The sequence below is a fragment of the Populus trichocarpa genome, chromosome 6 (assembly GCF_000002775.5).
Source record: "Populus trichocarpa isolate Nisqually-1 chromosome 6, P.trichocarpa_v4.1, whole genome shotgun sequence".
Classification (NCBI taxonomy): domain Eukaryota; kingdom Viridiplantae; phylum Streptophyta; class Magnoliopsida; order Malpighiales; family Salicaceae; genus Populus; species Populus trichocarpa.
The window spans coordinates 14,248,764-14,264,612 of NC_037290.2; the positions used below are offsets into that span (position 1 = coordinate 14,248,764).

At 34.2% G+C, this 15,849-nt stretch overlaps 1 protein-coding gene across 1 annotated transcript; it reads right to left on the bottom strand.

Moving 5' to 3' along the window:
* Positions 1-1,675: 1,675 nt before the first annotated feature.
* On the bottom strand, positions 1,676-15,616 carry LOC18100405 (DNA mismatch repair protein MSH7). The gene is made up of 17 exons (XM_006381646.3): positions 15,207-15,616; positions 14,123-14,660; positions 13,114-13,209; positions 12,953-13,008; positions 12,442-12,508; positions 12,113-12,208; positions 11,470-11,601; positions 11,346-11,379; positions 11,205-11,252; positions 10,045-10,244; positions 9,806-9,932; positions 9,412-9,689; positions 9,071-9,265; positions 8,112-8,522; positions 7,899-7,995; positions 7,007-7,134; positions 1,676-2,275 (listed from the first exon to the last, which is right to left on the bottom strand). Exons 1-17 carry the CDS (start codon positions 15,530-15,532, stop codon positions 1,787-1,789), a joined length of 3,318 nt encoding a protein of 1,105 aa, XP_006381708.2. The 5' UTR covers positions 15,533-15,616; the 3' UTR covers positions 1,676-1,786.
* Positions 15,617-15,849: the final 233 nt, after the last annotated feature.

Below are 15,849 nucleotides of genomic sequence, written 5' to 3' on the forward strand. Positions count from 1 at the left end.
GTCACTACCCCTTCTACCGGGGTGTTGAAGATCTCTACAGCGTATTAATGATTAATAATTAACAAAAAATAATAATTAATTAAAAGATCTGGAGCTTTTATATCGTTCACAACACTCCTGCCTACTCACAAATCATTATTCATTGCGTTGTTTATTGGGAGTGCTTTTTTACACTTTGATATTTTGTAATTCTCAAATTTTAGGTTTCGGTCATGCATGCAACTTCATTTGTATCAAATTTCAATCCTTGATAGTTGAGGGGAAAAAAAAGATGTTAAAGAGGGAATGAGAGAAGAAAATTCAATCGGCCATAAAATAAAAACGTCAATCATAATGTCATTGAATTCACCTTGAAAAAATGTGTTCAATAAAGATAGTTTAATACTTAAATCATACTAGGAAAAAAAATATATTAGAATCCAAAGAATGTGTTTTGATTTGATTTAATTTTGAACTTTTAGACTAATTAGAGTATGTTTTTAGATTGAAAATGGATTTATGAAGTTTTATTAGATGTGTTTTTGATATCTTTTAGACTAATTAGAGTATGTTTTTAGATTGAAAATGGATTACTTCCCGGTTTGAATGTAAATACAAATTGATATCTTTTAAGAATTGGTTGGAAAGTGCTCTCACTTGCTAATAGGTTTTTGGTTCACATGATCTATGTCCAATGCTTGGGCTCTCTTGGCTCTTTCTCAATTTTATTTTTTATTTAATGATTATATTTTTTATATTCTAAAATATTTTTTTTTCAAATAAAATAATTAAAATGATATTTTAAAAATCAAATGATTATATAATACTTTTCATATAAAATTATGGCTTTTACAATAATGTTAGCAATTCTTTATGAATAATTATATAGAAACTTAATAAGGGTATTTTTTTAACAAGGAAAATATCATGAATATTCAATGAAAATAAAATATTTATTTTTTAATTGTGAATTTTTTTATGGAAGTTGCTTAAATTAATTTATTCCTTTGTTTTTTCAAACAATCACATAAAAATTATTCAGATGTAATTGTTTTAATTGTCAAAACTTGCTTTTCAAATCATTGTAAGCTTTTATTAAAAAAAAAAATGTTATGAATGAAAAAGATATGTTTTTGTGAAGAAAAAGAAAAGGAAATGCACAAACAAGGAAAATGAGTTTTAGCCAAAGGACAATTTTGACAAAAATTCATAAGAAATATATCTTGAGTCAGTATCTATCAAGTTTAAATTATTTCATCATCCCACCCAAAAAATTAACTCGGGCATTTAGACTAGTATCTCCTAGTTCTTTCGAGCTTTGTTTAGAGAAGATGCCTATAGTAACCGAATCGATTGGGCCAGCACTCATGCTATAATCGTAGATTAGCTCTAATCATGTTGAAAGACTAATTGTTGAAAGGATTTTAAATAGATGTCCGAACATTCGCCACGATAACAGGAATTATCCCAACCTTTCATCAAGGAAGCCTGCATGCGTGCAACATCAATCAATGTGTTGAAGAGAACTGAGACCCTATTCAAGCATCAAGGTAACGGTTAATAGCTTGATAAGCTCACCAGACTTCCGATAGACCGACTTTTGAAGGTCAAATTCAAGACAAAATCAATGGGGAGAAAATATACCAGTTCGTGCTTTGTATAACAGGAGGGAAACTGGAAACAAGAGCAACCGATGAACACCAAATACAAGGTATACTGCTCTTCCCTGTCATTTCAGAACATGATAACTATTATGGGGAAAAAAATCATCCTCAGATTAGGATTCCTACAATACATTATGCAGATTCTATCTACTCTTTGAGCTACAAGATTCATACGAGCTCTTCAACTCATGCCACAAGCAAAACAATGTGTCATAAACATCATCATCATCAAAATTACAATCTCTGATTCGTGAGACATTTACCAGGGTCTTCAACCACTCTTCATGGAGAGTTGAGAACTCAGACCTCCACTCACTTGACTTGAAACTTTCTCCAGTTGAATTTTTCATCAGTTGACCAGCATGTGAAGCAGCTTCAACAACATGCTCTGGAATGCCAGCCATAGTTGCCACTTGCAATCCGTAGCTCCCTGGGCATGCTCCAGATGCAAGCCGGTACAAGAAGACAAGGTCCCGGTCGCTTTTAGAATAGCTTTCAGGTTTTGACTTGAATGCACAAGCCATGTATTGTAATGAAACATGTGGATGAGAAGCAAATTCTTTTGTGAGCGGGTGATAGTGTGTTGCAAAAAGCAATCGACAGTTTATCTTCTCAACAAGATGGCGGAATACCTGCATGAATGATCAGAAGCAGTATAATTTGCTAACGAAACCACTTCAATTATAATAGGCGAATAAAGTTTTGAAACACAACAGATATATGAAGCTTGATATTATTACAGGTAATAGTGTCGTAAAATAGAAGATTTTATATTAGGCTGTTAACATTACACTTCCATAAAAAAGTTGAAACTATTTCAAATATACCACACAACACTACAATCACAACATACTTTAATTATCACTGCGTGCAACTAGTCACATAACTACAAGTATTTGGATTATTAACAAAACACTAAAAGATGTGTTGCTTTTAATTTTCACCACTTTACAAAGTATTATTCATTTTAATATTGCTTTGTTTTTGTTCATCATGTCTGAAACAAAACCCGTTGCTACCCAAGCCTCCAATAACAAGCCACACTTAGTCCAAATCACCACCATCTGTCTTAATGGTGATAACTTGCATTGGTCTCAATTTGTGCGCATGTATATTTAGAGGCAAGAGGGAATAGGTTATTTGACCAGTAAAAACAACCAACAAGGAAGGATCCAACATATGCTACCTAGGATGCTAAAAACTCCATGTTATGACGTGGCTTGTGAACTCCATGGATGAAGATATCAACTCCAACTATGTGTTATTCAACAACAGAGAAACTTTGGGATAATGTTTACCAGATGTATTCTGATCTGGGTAATCAATCCCAGGTATATGACTTGACTTTGAAACTTGGTGATATCCGGCAAGGAGAAAACAATGTCACCAAATACTTCAACACACTAAGACAATTGTGGAAAGACCTTAACTTTTTCAATGATTATAAATGGAAATCTACATATGACTACAACCACTGCAAGAAAACGAAGGACTTTCAAATTTACGAATTCCTCGCTGGACTCGATGTTGAGTTTGATGAAGTTAAAAGGGAGAATAATAGGTAACAAACTCATAACTCCAATTAGCAAGGTATTTTCAAAAGCTAAAAAAATAGGAGAGTCATGAGGAGTCATGCTTGGAAAACAAGCAACTGGAAGTCCTATTGAGAACTCTACATTGGCTATGCTAATGCAAATGTGAGTAGGATTATTGCAAATCACTGTTAGGTGGATTAAAAATCTCACATGTGTGACTATTGTTACAAGCCACATCATACACAACAAAACTTGTTGGAAGCTCCATGGAAAGCCATCTATTTGGAAAAGTAGCAGACCTGGTGATGAACCCAACGTGTGGTTCCTCCATAAATAAAGTTGAGAAAAGCCTTTTTAGTAGAGTAGATATACCAAATTCTACAATTGTTACATTCCAATCATCATCTAGTATTCCTAGTGTTTCCTTGGCTAAAATAAATAGCCATCTTGTGCCTTATATCTTGTTGTTCAGATTCTGCTTCTTGGATTATTGATTCAGCCGATCATATGACTAGTCATTCTCATCCATTTACAAACTATTCATCATATCCTGATAATGAGAAAATCAAAATTACAGATGATAATTTCTCATCTATTACAAGAAAAAGGTTAATAATAATTTTTTAGAGCATAATTCTTAAATTTGTCCTCCATGTTCCTAAACTAACCAAGGATTGTAATTTTCATGTTATTTTTTATTATTCTATCTGTATATTTCAAGACCAGAACTCAAGGAATGTGATTGGTAGTGCTAGGATGATAGACGGTTTTTACTACCTTGATAACAACTTCAATAATAATAAAAAAAAAAATCTCAAGGCTTTAATAGTATAAATTCAATGTTTGTTTGTGAACAAATAATGCTTTGACATTATTTATTGCTGAAAGAGAACTAGGACATCGTAGTTTTCTCTAATCTTAAACATTTAGTTCCTGAGTTGTTTAAACATTTGGATTGTTTATCTTTTCAATGTGAAAGTTGTCATTTATCAAAAAATCACCGTGTTCCGTATATTTCAAAACCCTACATGCTTCATAATCTTTTTATTTAATTCATAGTGATGTGTGAGATCCTTCAAAATTCACTATTGTATCTAGAAAAAAAATGGTTTGTTACATTCATAGATTATCAAACAAGATTATATTAGGTTTATTTGATGAGTGAAAAATTTGAGGTAGTAACATTGTTTAAAGATTTAAATCAAATGATAGAAAACCAATATAAGACAAGAATTATCATACTTTATTTATTTGGGAAATTTTTTGAAAGCAAAAAGGATTCAACATCGGTCTACATGTCGTGACACTCTTAAGCAAAATGAAATTGTTGAGAGAAAAAACAAACATTTACTTGAAGTAGCTTGTGAATATTCCAAAATACTTATGGGGTAAAGCTGGTTTGACGACATCTTATTTGATTAATAAAAGTTTTTAGTTGTAGTCTTTGTCACATACTAAGTAAATTCCAATCTAAACTTGATCCTAAAGCTGAAAAATATGTTTTCATCTAATATGCCTCAAACAAAAATGACTGCAAATCTTATAATCCTTAAACTATGAAAATTCATGTACGTATGGATGTTTCTTTTATAGAAAATCAACCTTATTTTACCAAAAATCATCTTCAGGGGAGAAAAAAAGAAAAGATGATGGTTTTTTAAACATATATGTTCAATTACCTATTACAATTATGAACAATACGATTTTCTCAGCATCACAATCCCAGGAAAAGGATGTTCATGATATTGAAATAAATGGAAAATCTAGTCAATCATTGTTATGTGCAAGTGTATTGCAAACAGGGGAAGTATTACAAAAGGATCAAACTTATCCATATACCGAGCTTCAAGTTTATACTATAAGAACTCATACGAAAGGTAAAGACTTGCATATCATCCCAACACAAGATCAACCAAATTCTCTGAGAGATGGTCCTGAGAATATTCCATGTATTCTTACTTCTATTGTTCCTTTTAATAATGAGCTTATAGACCTAGACATTCCTATAGCTACTAGAAAAGGTGTTTGATCCTGTACCAGTTATCCTATTACTAAATATTTCTCTTACCAAAAACTTTCTAATAATCATAAAGTTTTACCTTTATGATATCTCAATTGTTTATTCTAAAAACTTCTTAGAGGTAGTTGACTTGCCAATGAATGCTCTAGACAATCCAAATTGAAAGTTAGTGGTTATGGAAGAAATGAATGCTCTAAACAAAAATAGCACTTTGAGTAGTTGACTTGCCAAGGCAAATGAAGAAAGTAGGGTGCAATTTAGTGTTTACAATTAAATGCAAAGCTGATGGGAGCATAGAAAGGCACAAGGTAAGGCTAGTGGCAAAACACTTCACACAAACATACATTGACTATCATGATACATTTGTTCAACCTAGCCAAAATAAACTCAATTCAGGTGTTATCTTCACCGATGAACTTTAGCTGTCCCTTACATCAATTGAATGTTAAAAATATTTTTCTAAATAAAGACTTGGAAGAGAAAGTCTTTATAGACATACCACTTGGGTATGAAGAGAGAATTGACTAACATAAAGCCTACAGACTAAAAAAATCTTTATATGGCCTTAAACAAACTCCTACTGATGGTTTGAACACTTTGGAAAGGTTGTAAGACGTCATAGTTAATGTCTAAGTCAAGCAGATCATACCATGTTCTATAAACATTCAAAGAAGGTAAAATTGCTATCTTGATTATTTATGTAGATGACATAATCTTGATAAGTGATAACAATTTCGAGATGGAAAGACTTAAGAAGAAACTTGTTGAAGATTTTAAGATCAAAGATTTGAAGCTCCAACCTGCTAAAACTAAGGTGGTGAATCGAGAGCAATTGCACATAGGATTTGTGAAGTTGTGTGGATTAAAAGGCTTTTACAAGACTAGAAGATTCTTAACTCCTCACCCACAAAGGTATATTATGACAATAAGACAACTATCTCAATTGCTCATAATCCAGTTCTTCATGATAAAATAAAGCACGTGAAAGTTGATGAACACTTTATCAAAGAAAAGATTAATAATGGAATGATTTGTATACTATATGTTCCAACCACCGAGCAAGTTGCTAATATACTTACAAAGGAACTTCACAAAAATTTAACTAATTAATCAGCAAGCTAATAATGGAAAATATCTTCAGGCTAGCTTCAGGAGGAATGTTGTAAAATAGAAAATTCTATATTTGGTTGTTTATAAATTAAAAAATAAATTTGGTATTAATCAACTCCTTAAATTAAAGATCACTTCTAATTAGGATATATGATTTGATTTGGTTCTAATGTCTTGTATTCTCTTTTAAATAGAAACCTTGTGAATTAAATCAATAAACTGATGTCTTCAAATAGATCTCTCAGTTCATAGAATAGAGGAAGACTTTTTCGGTCACCCAAAAAGTGAGGTAGGTGTCCAAGTGGGTGGATGCAGAAGACAGCATTTCCTAGCCACAACATTTCTAACGTTACAAATTATTTGTATCAGCACATGTCGATGTGTATAGAAACTAGAGTTGTACATGCAACACAAGTTTGTCTAAGGCCAAAACACACAAATCTATGACCATAATGACCAAAAAATGCTCCAATATGCAAGAAATATATTTGCATTATTATGTACCAGTTACCTACCCATCTCAAGTGGATAACCTAGAAAAGTATAACTTGACTAGAACCAAGGATGCGAACATCCATAGAGATGAGAAATAATAATTTATATCCTTAAGGAGTTTGATATAGAATACGTGTTCTTAGTAATGGAATAAAAAGGGCAGGTAAATCAAGGAATAATAGATCAATAAAAAGAAATCTCACAGCATATGCAATGGCGTATCCATCATAAGTGCTTGTTCCTCGACCCAGTTCATCAAGAAGGACAAGGGAATCTTGAGTGGCATTTTGAAGCACCGAAGCTGTTTCTGTGCACTCAATGAAGAATGTACCTAGAAAATGACAAGCTCGTTTCTATTATCAAACTCCGGAATTAAGAAGCACATAAGCAAACACTCATTAATGCATGTGATTGGGTCACATCTATTTGCATAATCCTCACTTTCAACATTTAAAGGACTCTGGGGTCCAGAAGTGAGAGTGAGACATCCGGGATTATAGGCCAAGTTAGTATGTGGGTGCCTTACATTCCACAACGGTTTCCTTTCTTCTACTTTAAGCATTTTTGAAATCATATGATATATCCTATTTTAAATTGCCTTGAAGAGATTTTGAAGATTTAGATGGACAAGATCCATTAGAACACAACCATTTACATCAAATCTATAGTAGAATTACAACCAGAGTAAAACAACCACTGCACAAAACTCTATCAACCTTAGATTCACCACTGCTGTATTTATAGGCATTATGAATCCTTTCTAATAACTTAAATCGAGGAGAAATTTAGAGCAAGCCAACTATGACATAGATTTAAACAATTTTAATTTTTTAAAAAAAAAACACTAAACAAATCCATAACACTGTATTTTACCATCAAGAAGCCATTTATGACCTTCAGATGAAAAGCAGGATTTCAAATAAAACAGTCAACACTTACCAGAATTTATTCTTGCAACATGATAATCATGATTTGGACCACAAAAGTGCATAAACTAAAAAATATAAATTTACATCAAGAAAGTGAATTTAGATCACATAAAGAGAAGCAAACTTCCAAGTGAAACCAGTAAACTGTTATCTTGCTACAACTTACTCTCGCCTGTCATTATTCGATCAGTGGCACCAAGCCGTGTAAAAATTATGTCAGCAAGTGAGAGAACACACTTCTCACCGGGAACAAAACAACCAAGCTGCAAAATTGCCATAGAATTAAAAACTATATGGTTAAAATATGCCAAAGAAATGAATTTTCTAGGGATGTAGGAAGCACAGAAGTAATTTTTTCAAGCTAGGTCTAAAGTCAAACCTGTGCTAGTATAACAGCTAGACATGTGGCACGCAGAAGTGTTGATTTTCCACCCATATTTGGTCCAGTCAGCAACACAGTGCGGGGATGTTGGCTATCTGAATCCTCACCAAGGAACACATCATTTGGGACAGGCAATCCATTCTCTCCGAGAGCAAATGGGTGCCATAACCCTTTAATCTTAAGTACAGGCCCCCCTTCCCCCTCACAGAAAGAAATGGATTTTGAATCAGGCAAAATAACAGGTCTACACATAGCTCCACATGACATGCTTGCTGTGACTGTGAAAGATCTAAGCACATCAATACAATTGATTGCATGAATGACTTCACCCCACTGTGCAGCTTTCTCAATAAATAACTCAATCAGCACAGAAAGCATTCCAGCCTCTGAATCTGTCACATCACGATTCTGATACCAAATACAGTATTAGTAATGTGCAAAAGTAGGCATAAAAACAGAATGCAATATCATCACCCACATAAAGAAAATAAACACTTACAAGAAAGTACAGATGTTCCAAAAAGGAATGGCCATATTGTTAAACAGTCAATATAAGCCAATGTGTGGTGTGTGTGGTGTGAGAGAGAGACAAAGAGAGAGACATTTTCTAACAGAGAAATACAGAATTCCACAGAGATGCATGCTCAGTTATCAAGGATGCCAAAAGTCCTTTATTACTGCAGAACGTAATAATCTGAGGGGGGAAGAAATCAAGACCGAATGTTGAACTGTGAAAAAGAAAGCAGCAGCAGCTACACACCACATTGCATGTACACATGCATAACTATAATTTTAATAGTAGCCTCGAATAAATAAATTAGTATATAACAATTAATATAATTTCATACAAAAGAATACATCTGCATCATCTCAATTAGAAACACAAGGATCCAAATGGGGAGAAAGGGAAAAACATTGGTTGATATATCCAAAACACAAACCAGAAAGAAGCAGACCTGGTAGTTTGGGAATTCACTATCTACAGCTGCTTCAAATTGCACAAGGAATTTTTCAAGCCCATTACTACCAAGAAGCTCTGGAAGTTTAAAATTTTTTGATAATGATGAAATTAGTTGCTCTTCCTTCAGTAATAGCAATAACAAATCCATTCCATTCCGAAGCCCTTTCACCAGAGACCCGAACACTTTCACCTACACAACACTTACTGCCACTTCAGTAGAAGGTTCAGGACTAACTAGAGACTTGCTGAATTGTGACACCCTATGAAAATCATCGTACATGTGCACTCAAAGAGATTTTTACAAGTAAAGATTTGAAATCAAATAAGACAACTTACTCGTTGTTTCAACATTTTTTTGCTAATCAAGGGCAGTGCAAGAGAACCTGATGCCTGAAAGCTAACCTTAACTCGTCCAAGCATTCTTTCTAAATCTGGAAGCTTGCGAAGATATTGAGCAATAACTAACATAATTTCTGAACGAGCCATTAGATTTTCAATTACATCAAGCCTATTATTAATGCCTTCAACATGTTTCAGTGGATGGCAGATCCAATTCCTCAAAAGCCGCTTACCAGATGATGTCACGCAGTTATCAAGATAGTTAAACAAAGTACCTGAAATCACGAAGAGAAAAGGCTTTCAATACTTAATTTAAAACTCTTAAAAATCAAAACCATAGATTTGAGGATGATGATAATTTCATGGGAGATCAAGGAATGAACACACTGGCCTGATGAACCACCATCAGCACTGTTACTAAAAACCTCCAGATTTACTAGAGTCTGCCCATCCATTCTAAGGCAACCCTTATAAACTTGGTAGGGTAGAATATCTGCATTCCTTAAAACATCATCAAACTGCACAAAAGAAAAGGCACAGAAATCTTTATAAGCAACAAATAATCAGGGATCTTAACAGTTAAAAGGCCAACCAGAGAAGGGAACGGAGGAGGTTGACAGGCAAGCATACCATCAATCTGGATAGATGACCAATAAGCCCGCCAAGAGCACATAGAGATATATCCTGGTGCATTATACTGTCAAGTGCATGGTTCCATGGATTTGTAGACCATTTAAAGTAATCCTTCGATTGAATCAAATTTTTAACTTCAGAAGCATCCACAAAATCAGTGCCTGGCAGCACTGGTGACAATTGCAGTGCTGTAGAACCTGCAAGGAATGGGTGAGGGAAATGAAAAGGTGAGGTTGTGCTCCTCATGATAGCTTGGATCATAACTTACATATCCTTTTAATGACAGATTCTTCAGCAATAAACCAAATGTAGAAAGACTTATTTAAGAGATCAATAATGAAGGTGGCAAATTATTAAACAGGATCACTTTAGAAAGGAGACATGTAAATTTAAAATAAGTCATGAGATGTATAATTGGAGTATGGTTAGACTACGTTCACCAACCAGGAGTATGTTAGCTGGCTACCACAGTTGGACCTCACATTGATCAACTAACTTGTGCATCAAAGCAAACAAAGGAGACTGTCAAACATTTATTCATAACCTTGCTGGAGAAGTTGCAGCAAAGGAATTCACATTGATTTGAGCAAAACACCCAAGATAATAATATGCATGCAGGAACAGCATCCCATCGAAATACATAAATGCAACTTGTTATCTAGTAAGACTGCCTAAAGGCCTTCATGCATAGAGAAAGTGCACAGAGTATAAAATAGCTAAACCTGAAATTACTAAAAAATAGGACATGAGTTACTATCTTTACACAAGGCTACAAAGACTAAACAAATCACATACTAATCATCGAGCATATTTTATACATCCAACAAATATCCAGCAAGTTTCAAGTTGGTCCAGACAACTGTCTTTCATTTTCTAGAAGATTTTTACAAACAAATTATAGTGAAAAGACAATAATGACACAGGAAATAAGGAAAGATAAGAAGGAAGATCAAGCTAATCTAGGAAAAAAATGTGCAAAATAACAAAATACATTCTGGCAAATGGAAAGTTCAGAAGGCATGTACTCATCCAAGGCAGGTGTACAAAGTCTTCCCTTCTTATCAAGAAATACCAGTTAATATATTTGCAAGTGCAATCCTTAATCTTAAATGTATATGATATATCTTGTCATATGAAAAAGGTCGGTATAAACTTACCTATTAATGAGTACTTCCTAAGTTCTTTCTGAGCGCCTCTGGAAAGCTCTGCAACATAGAAATCCTCAAGCTTTAAGCTAGGCAAAAAAAAAAAAAAAACAATCCAAGAGCAAGAGAACAAAAACAAGAAAAGGCATGTACCTCTATTTTCATATATGACTTCCTTAGGTGAAATCTATAATCAAATCACAGTAAGATATTCAAAGGTTAAGTACTTGAGAGCACACAGAATCATTAAACAAACAAGAAAGATAAAGGAGCATACTTGCATCAATAATGCCCCCAAAGCAGCATGTGACGCATCATCATTGATTGATCCAACCCAAACTCGTAGAGCAGCACAATCAACAAAAGCAAACCCATAAGCAGTTGCACCATTATCCACCCCATAGTTTCCCTAAAGTTATCACCCAAAGGAATAACCAGATAGGATAGCACAATAAACTTTCAAGAAATGCATAAATAACAAGGACCATTTAAATGAATAGAATAACAAATGAAACCAAATTTCTAATTCTCCACGCTGGGCAAGTTTATAAGAACAAGAAATGGTAGAAAATAATAAAGTCAACTGCATATCTAACATACTACGTGGACACAAAGTAATCAAAACATTTTAAACAGACTGTTCATTTTAAGTAGTGATAAAGAAGAAAAATTGCATCATAACAATTCAGCAATTCGCTCTTCTAACTCATGATTTATCAATAATAGCCTGATATCAGGAAAATGTGAGTTTTTAACAAAAAAATTGTCCTCCAGTTAAATGATGCGATCACAGAATAAGCTCGCACAAGATTATTTTAGCAATATTTTGAAATTGAAGATGGGCAAATTGCAACAATTTGAGAGAGTTCAACACGAAAAATGTTGCTGCAGAAAATTGTAAGAAGGTAATCATTACAAACCTCTTTTATGGCAAGAAGGTGAACAGCATCAGGCCCCATATTATGTCCAGTTGTGGTTGATGGGGTGACAACTTGTACCAATTTTCTTTGGATTACCTGAAATTCAACATCAATGATAAAACAAGGAACTCAGATAGTTACCCACATCATGGCATTGATTTACTATTTCAGTTTCATTGAATTAATGAAAACCACAAATGATGCATGGTGTTGAGAACATAATCTATAAGAGATGTCATATCTGTCTGAATGGTTGAATCAACAAGAATAATTGAAAAACAAAAATCTATCAGAAACATGTCTCCTTTAAAGCTGCACGGAAAACTCACAGAATTTGCACCCCTAGATTTTGCTTGATCAGATGTTTCCAATTGCTCCACTCTTCCAACTTTATATCTTGACAAAGAGCACAAAAGCAATAAGTGAACTGCAAATGTTCCGGACAAAAAATGTGGAAAGAGAACATGGGATTGGCTAAATCTCAGCTAACTACTACGATTTGAGTGAAAAGATCTTGTTTCATATCTTCAGCCAATATATGATTAGCATAAACGATGCATAATGCAAGTTGAAAAATGCTTTTCTTTTCATTGTGCTTCTTAGATACAGGAAGAAATGAAGGAAATAAAAAAATTTCCATGACAGATGGCCAGTCTGGTCTACATGCTGGCTTCTTACAATTTTTGCATAACATTTTGCTGTATTTAAGAATAATATTAACTACATAAATAGAGATATAAAACTAGTAACAATGAAATCTTTCATTCATCTTGAAGGCATGACATAACAATGAGAAAAAAGGAAATTATGGTTCAGAGACAAGGTCTGCTGCTCCCCTACCCACGAGCTACCAGCTTTTCAACAGCATCGTCAATCCCACTTTCAGATATACCAACCTGATCACAAGGCAGATGCTATTAAATAAAACACATATGCATAGAACTGTAATTGTAGCAATTAAAATTGGCTTTTAAATTAGACAAATTTATCTTTGAAGTCACCTGCCGACATTTCCCCACACCGCTTAATGTCATTTTCCAATCAAGCTCTTTGTGACCAATTTCAGCATCCAGTTCATAGAGCTCATAGAATTTTCCCTGTGTTTCATCAGTCACAAAAACATATTGGTCTGATTTAAGAACCCAAAACTTCAGAAGACACTAAAAGAAAGTTCTAATTTTCAACCATGACACACATTAATAAATTTGTAAATATAAATCTCAGTCAACAGAAATGTGTGTGTGTGAATGAGTGAGTGAGTGAGAGAGAGAGAGAGAGTTAAAATACAAGTTACAGTTCAAGCACCGCATGCCAACATTGGCTGCATGATTGCGGTGGCAATGCCTCTTTTTTCCTATTGGATCATACAGCCAAGATGCACATCCACTATTAATGAGAAAGCAGAAATTTCAGAAGAAAATGATGCATGATTAGCATTAAATCATTACCCAAAACTTCAGAAGTCACTAGAAGAAAGTTCTAACTTTCCACCATGCCACACATTAATAAATTTGTAAATATAAATCTCAGTTAACAGAAATGTGTGTGTGTGTGTGTGTGTGAGAGAGAGAGAGAGAGAGAGAGTTAAAATACAAGTTACAGTTCAAGCACCGCATGCCAACATTGGCTGCATGATGTTAGTTTTGCAGTGGCAATACCTCTTTTTCCCTATTGGATCATACAGCCAAGATACACGTGGTATATGCTCCACTATTAATGAGAAAGCAGAAATTTAAGAAGAAAACGATGCATGATTAGCATTACATCATTCTTTTGAATTGAATTGGTTGCTGATGATGTTTATTGCAAGTCCAACCATTTAGCAAGGAAACAGAAATTTTTCAGAAAAATAAGAATGAACTGCTTGCTGATGATGCTTATTGCATAAGAAAACAGAAACTTTTCAGAAAAAATAGAATGAATAGCTGGGTCATGCTTTAATGTAACCTTATGATGTCAAAAAGTTTCAGCAACTTCAAAAGTATCAGAAACTGCAGCAATACTACTAACCACTTTAAAGAAAAGTAGAACATCCATGTACTGAGATTTGACAGTCCAGTATTGCTTTTGAGAAGCTGACATTTTCTTCAATGCATCAGGTGGTAAGTACAGCGTCTTTTTGTCATAGAGAGGATCATTGGGCCTTCTCCTATTAGCATCCCTGATTTGGGCAGGGTCAAGCCATTCAAACTTGCTTGTTGAATTAGATATTTCCTCATGATTTTTGATCAAGGAAGCTGGGTCCTGTAGTGGTTTCACTCTTTTGCTAGAGTTTAGGAAGGAACAACCATTCTTATCCTCAAACTTAGGAACGTCCTCTAGAATTCTCTTCAGACGAGGAACTAGGGGTCGCATGCCTGGTGTATGTGGCCCAGGAACATCATTTACACTTTCAATATTCAAGACACTCGTTTGATCAACCATGCCACTGGAACTAAAACCATTGTCTTTCTCAGAGTACAGTGTATCCATTCCATGCTGAGGCAATTCTTTTGGGATAGTAAATGTAACAGATGTAGAGCAAACATTAGCAGAATGAACCTGGTTCCTGCATCAATTTGCATCAGTTACACCCACTATGAGAGAAATTTGAGCCAGCAAGGTACAAGGACACATATTTATCACTCATATACTATTAGCGATCATCAAAACAAACAGAAATTAGTCAAAAAAGGAAGCCTATCACATTAGGGTTCGAACACTAAATCCTGAAACTATTTCATAAATGTTCACAACACAAAATCAATCACAAGATAGAAACTCATTGTATTTAAGAAATGCCCTTAAAACATATTTGTCCTCATAGACTCCACAAACTCGCTTCACTTAATAACTTGCAACTCCAAAATTTACTTCAAATTTCAACAATCATTTCTAAAATCTCCTCTCGTGATCCGCACTCTTTTAGGATTTCCATTTGCTGGGAGTATTCTTGAAATATTAAAATTAACAAATGAACGGCTTCAGTTCAGCTTCAACAAGAAGACTAATTATAAAATATTGAATTATTTTTTAAAAAAAATATTCCCTTCATAATTACATAGATAAACAACAATTCAAAGATTTTAATTAATATTCGAAAAAAAAATGTTACCTCCCATTAGGTTTTTCTCTGTCATCGACCTTAACGAACTTATGCATTATGCTCGAGAAAAGCGAAGCAACTTTGGCCTCCTCGTTCTCCTTGATGTTCACCGGTAATATCTGACGTGGCACCTTTTCTGGTGGCGTGTCAGTTCCTCTAATTTCAATAGACGAGTCCACCGGTCCATGAATCGCAGGTTGAGACACGTTTTGATTATGTTGCTTCGCCGAGAACAGAGGAGCTTGCCGACCATCGGTCCTTTCTCCGGCGTCGGAGCTCTGACTGGGCTGCGAGGGTTTTTGGAAGAACGAGAGTATCGATTTTTGGCGCGGCATTTTCGTACTCCTAGAGAGAATCAACTTTTAGAGATGTGAAATTTTTATTAAAATATATGGAGTCTATGACTCTATACAGTAGAAAACAATTGGCGCCAAAATCTGCCCCTTTCGGCTCTCAAAATTTTCAAAGGAGAAAATGACGCCCTGATTTTAGATTTCACTGGGTGGTTATTGTTGATCTGATTTTCATCGCTTCTTCTAATACGGTCCTATTTTTTACCTTTTAAAGGATTAATATGGTATTGTGTTAACTTTGTTTGATTAATTAAATAGTACAAGTAAACATATATCTGCATTTTAAATTTTATTTTTTA

Coding starts and splice junctions, on each gene's coding strand:
- LOC18100405 (XM_006381646.3), bottom strand. CDS start 15,532: ATGCCGCGCCAAAAATCGATACTCTCGTTCTTCCAAAAACCCTCGCAG. Junction 9,933..10,044: donor GTCATCTATCCAGATTGATG/GTATGCTTGCCT, acceptor TCTTTTGTGCAG/TTTGATGATGTTTTAAGGAA. Junction 9,690..9,805: donor TGCTGATGGTGGTTCATCAG/GCCAGTGTGTTC, acceptor TCGTGATTTCAG/GTACTTTGTTTAACTATCTT.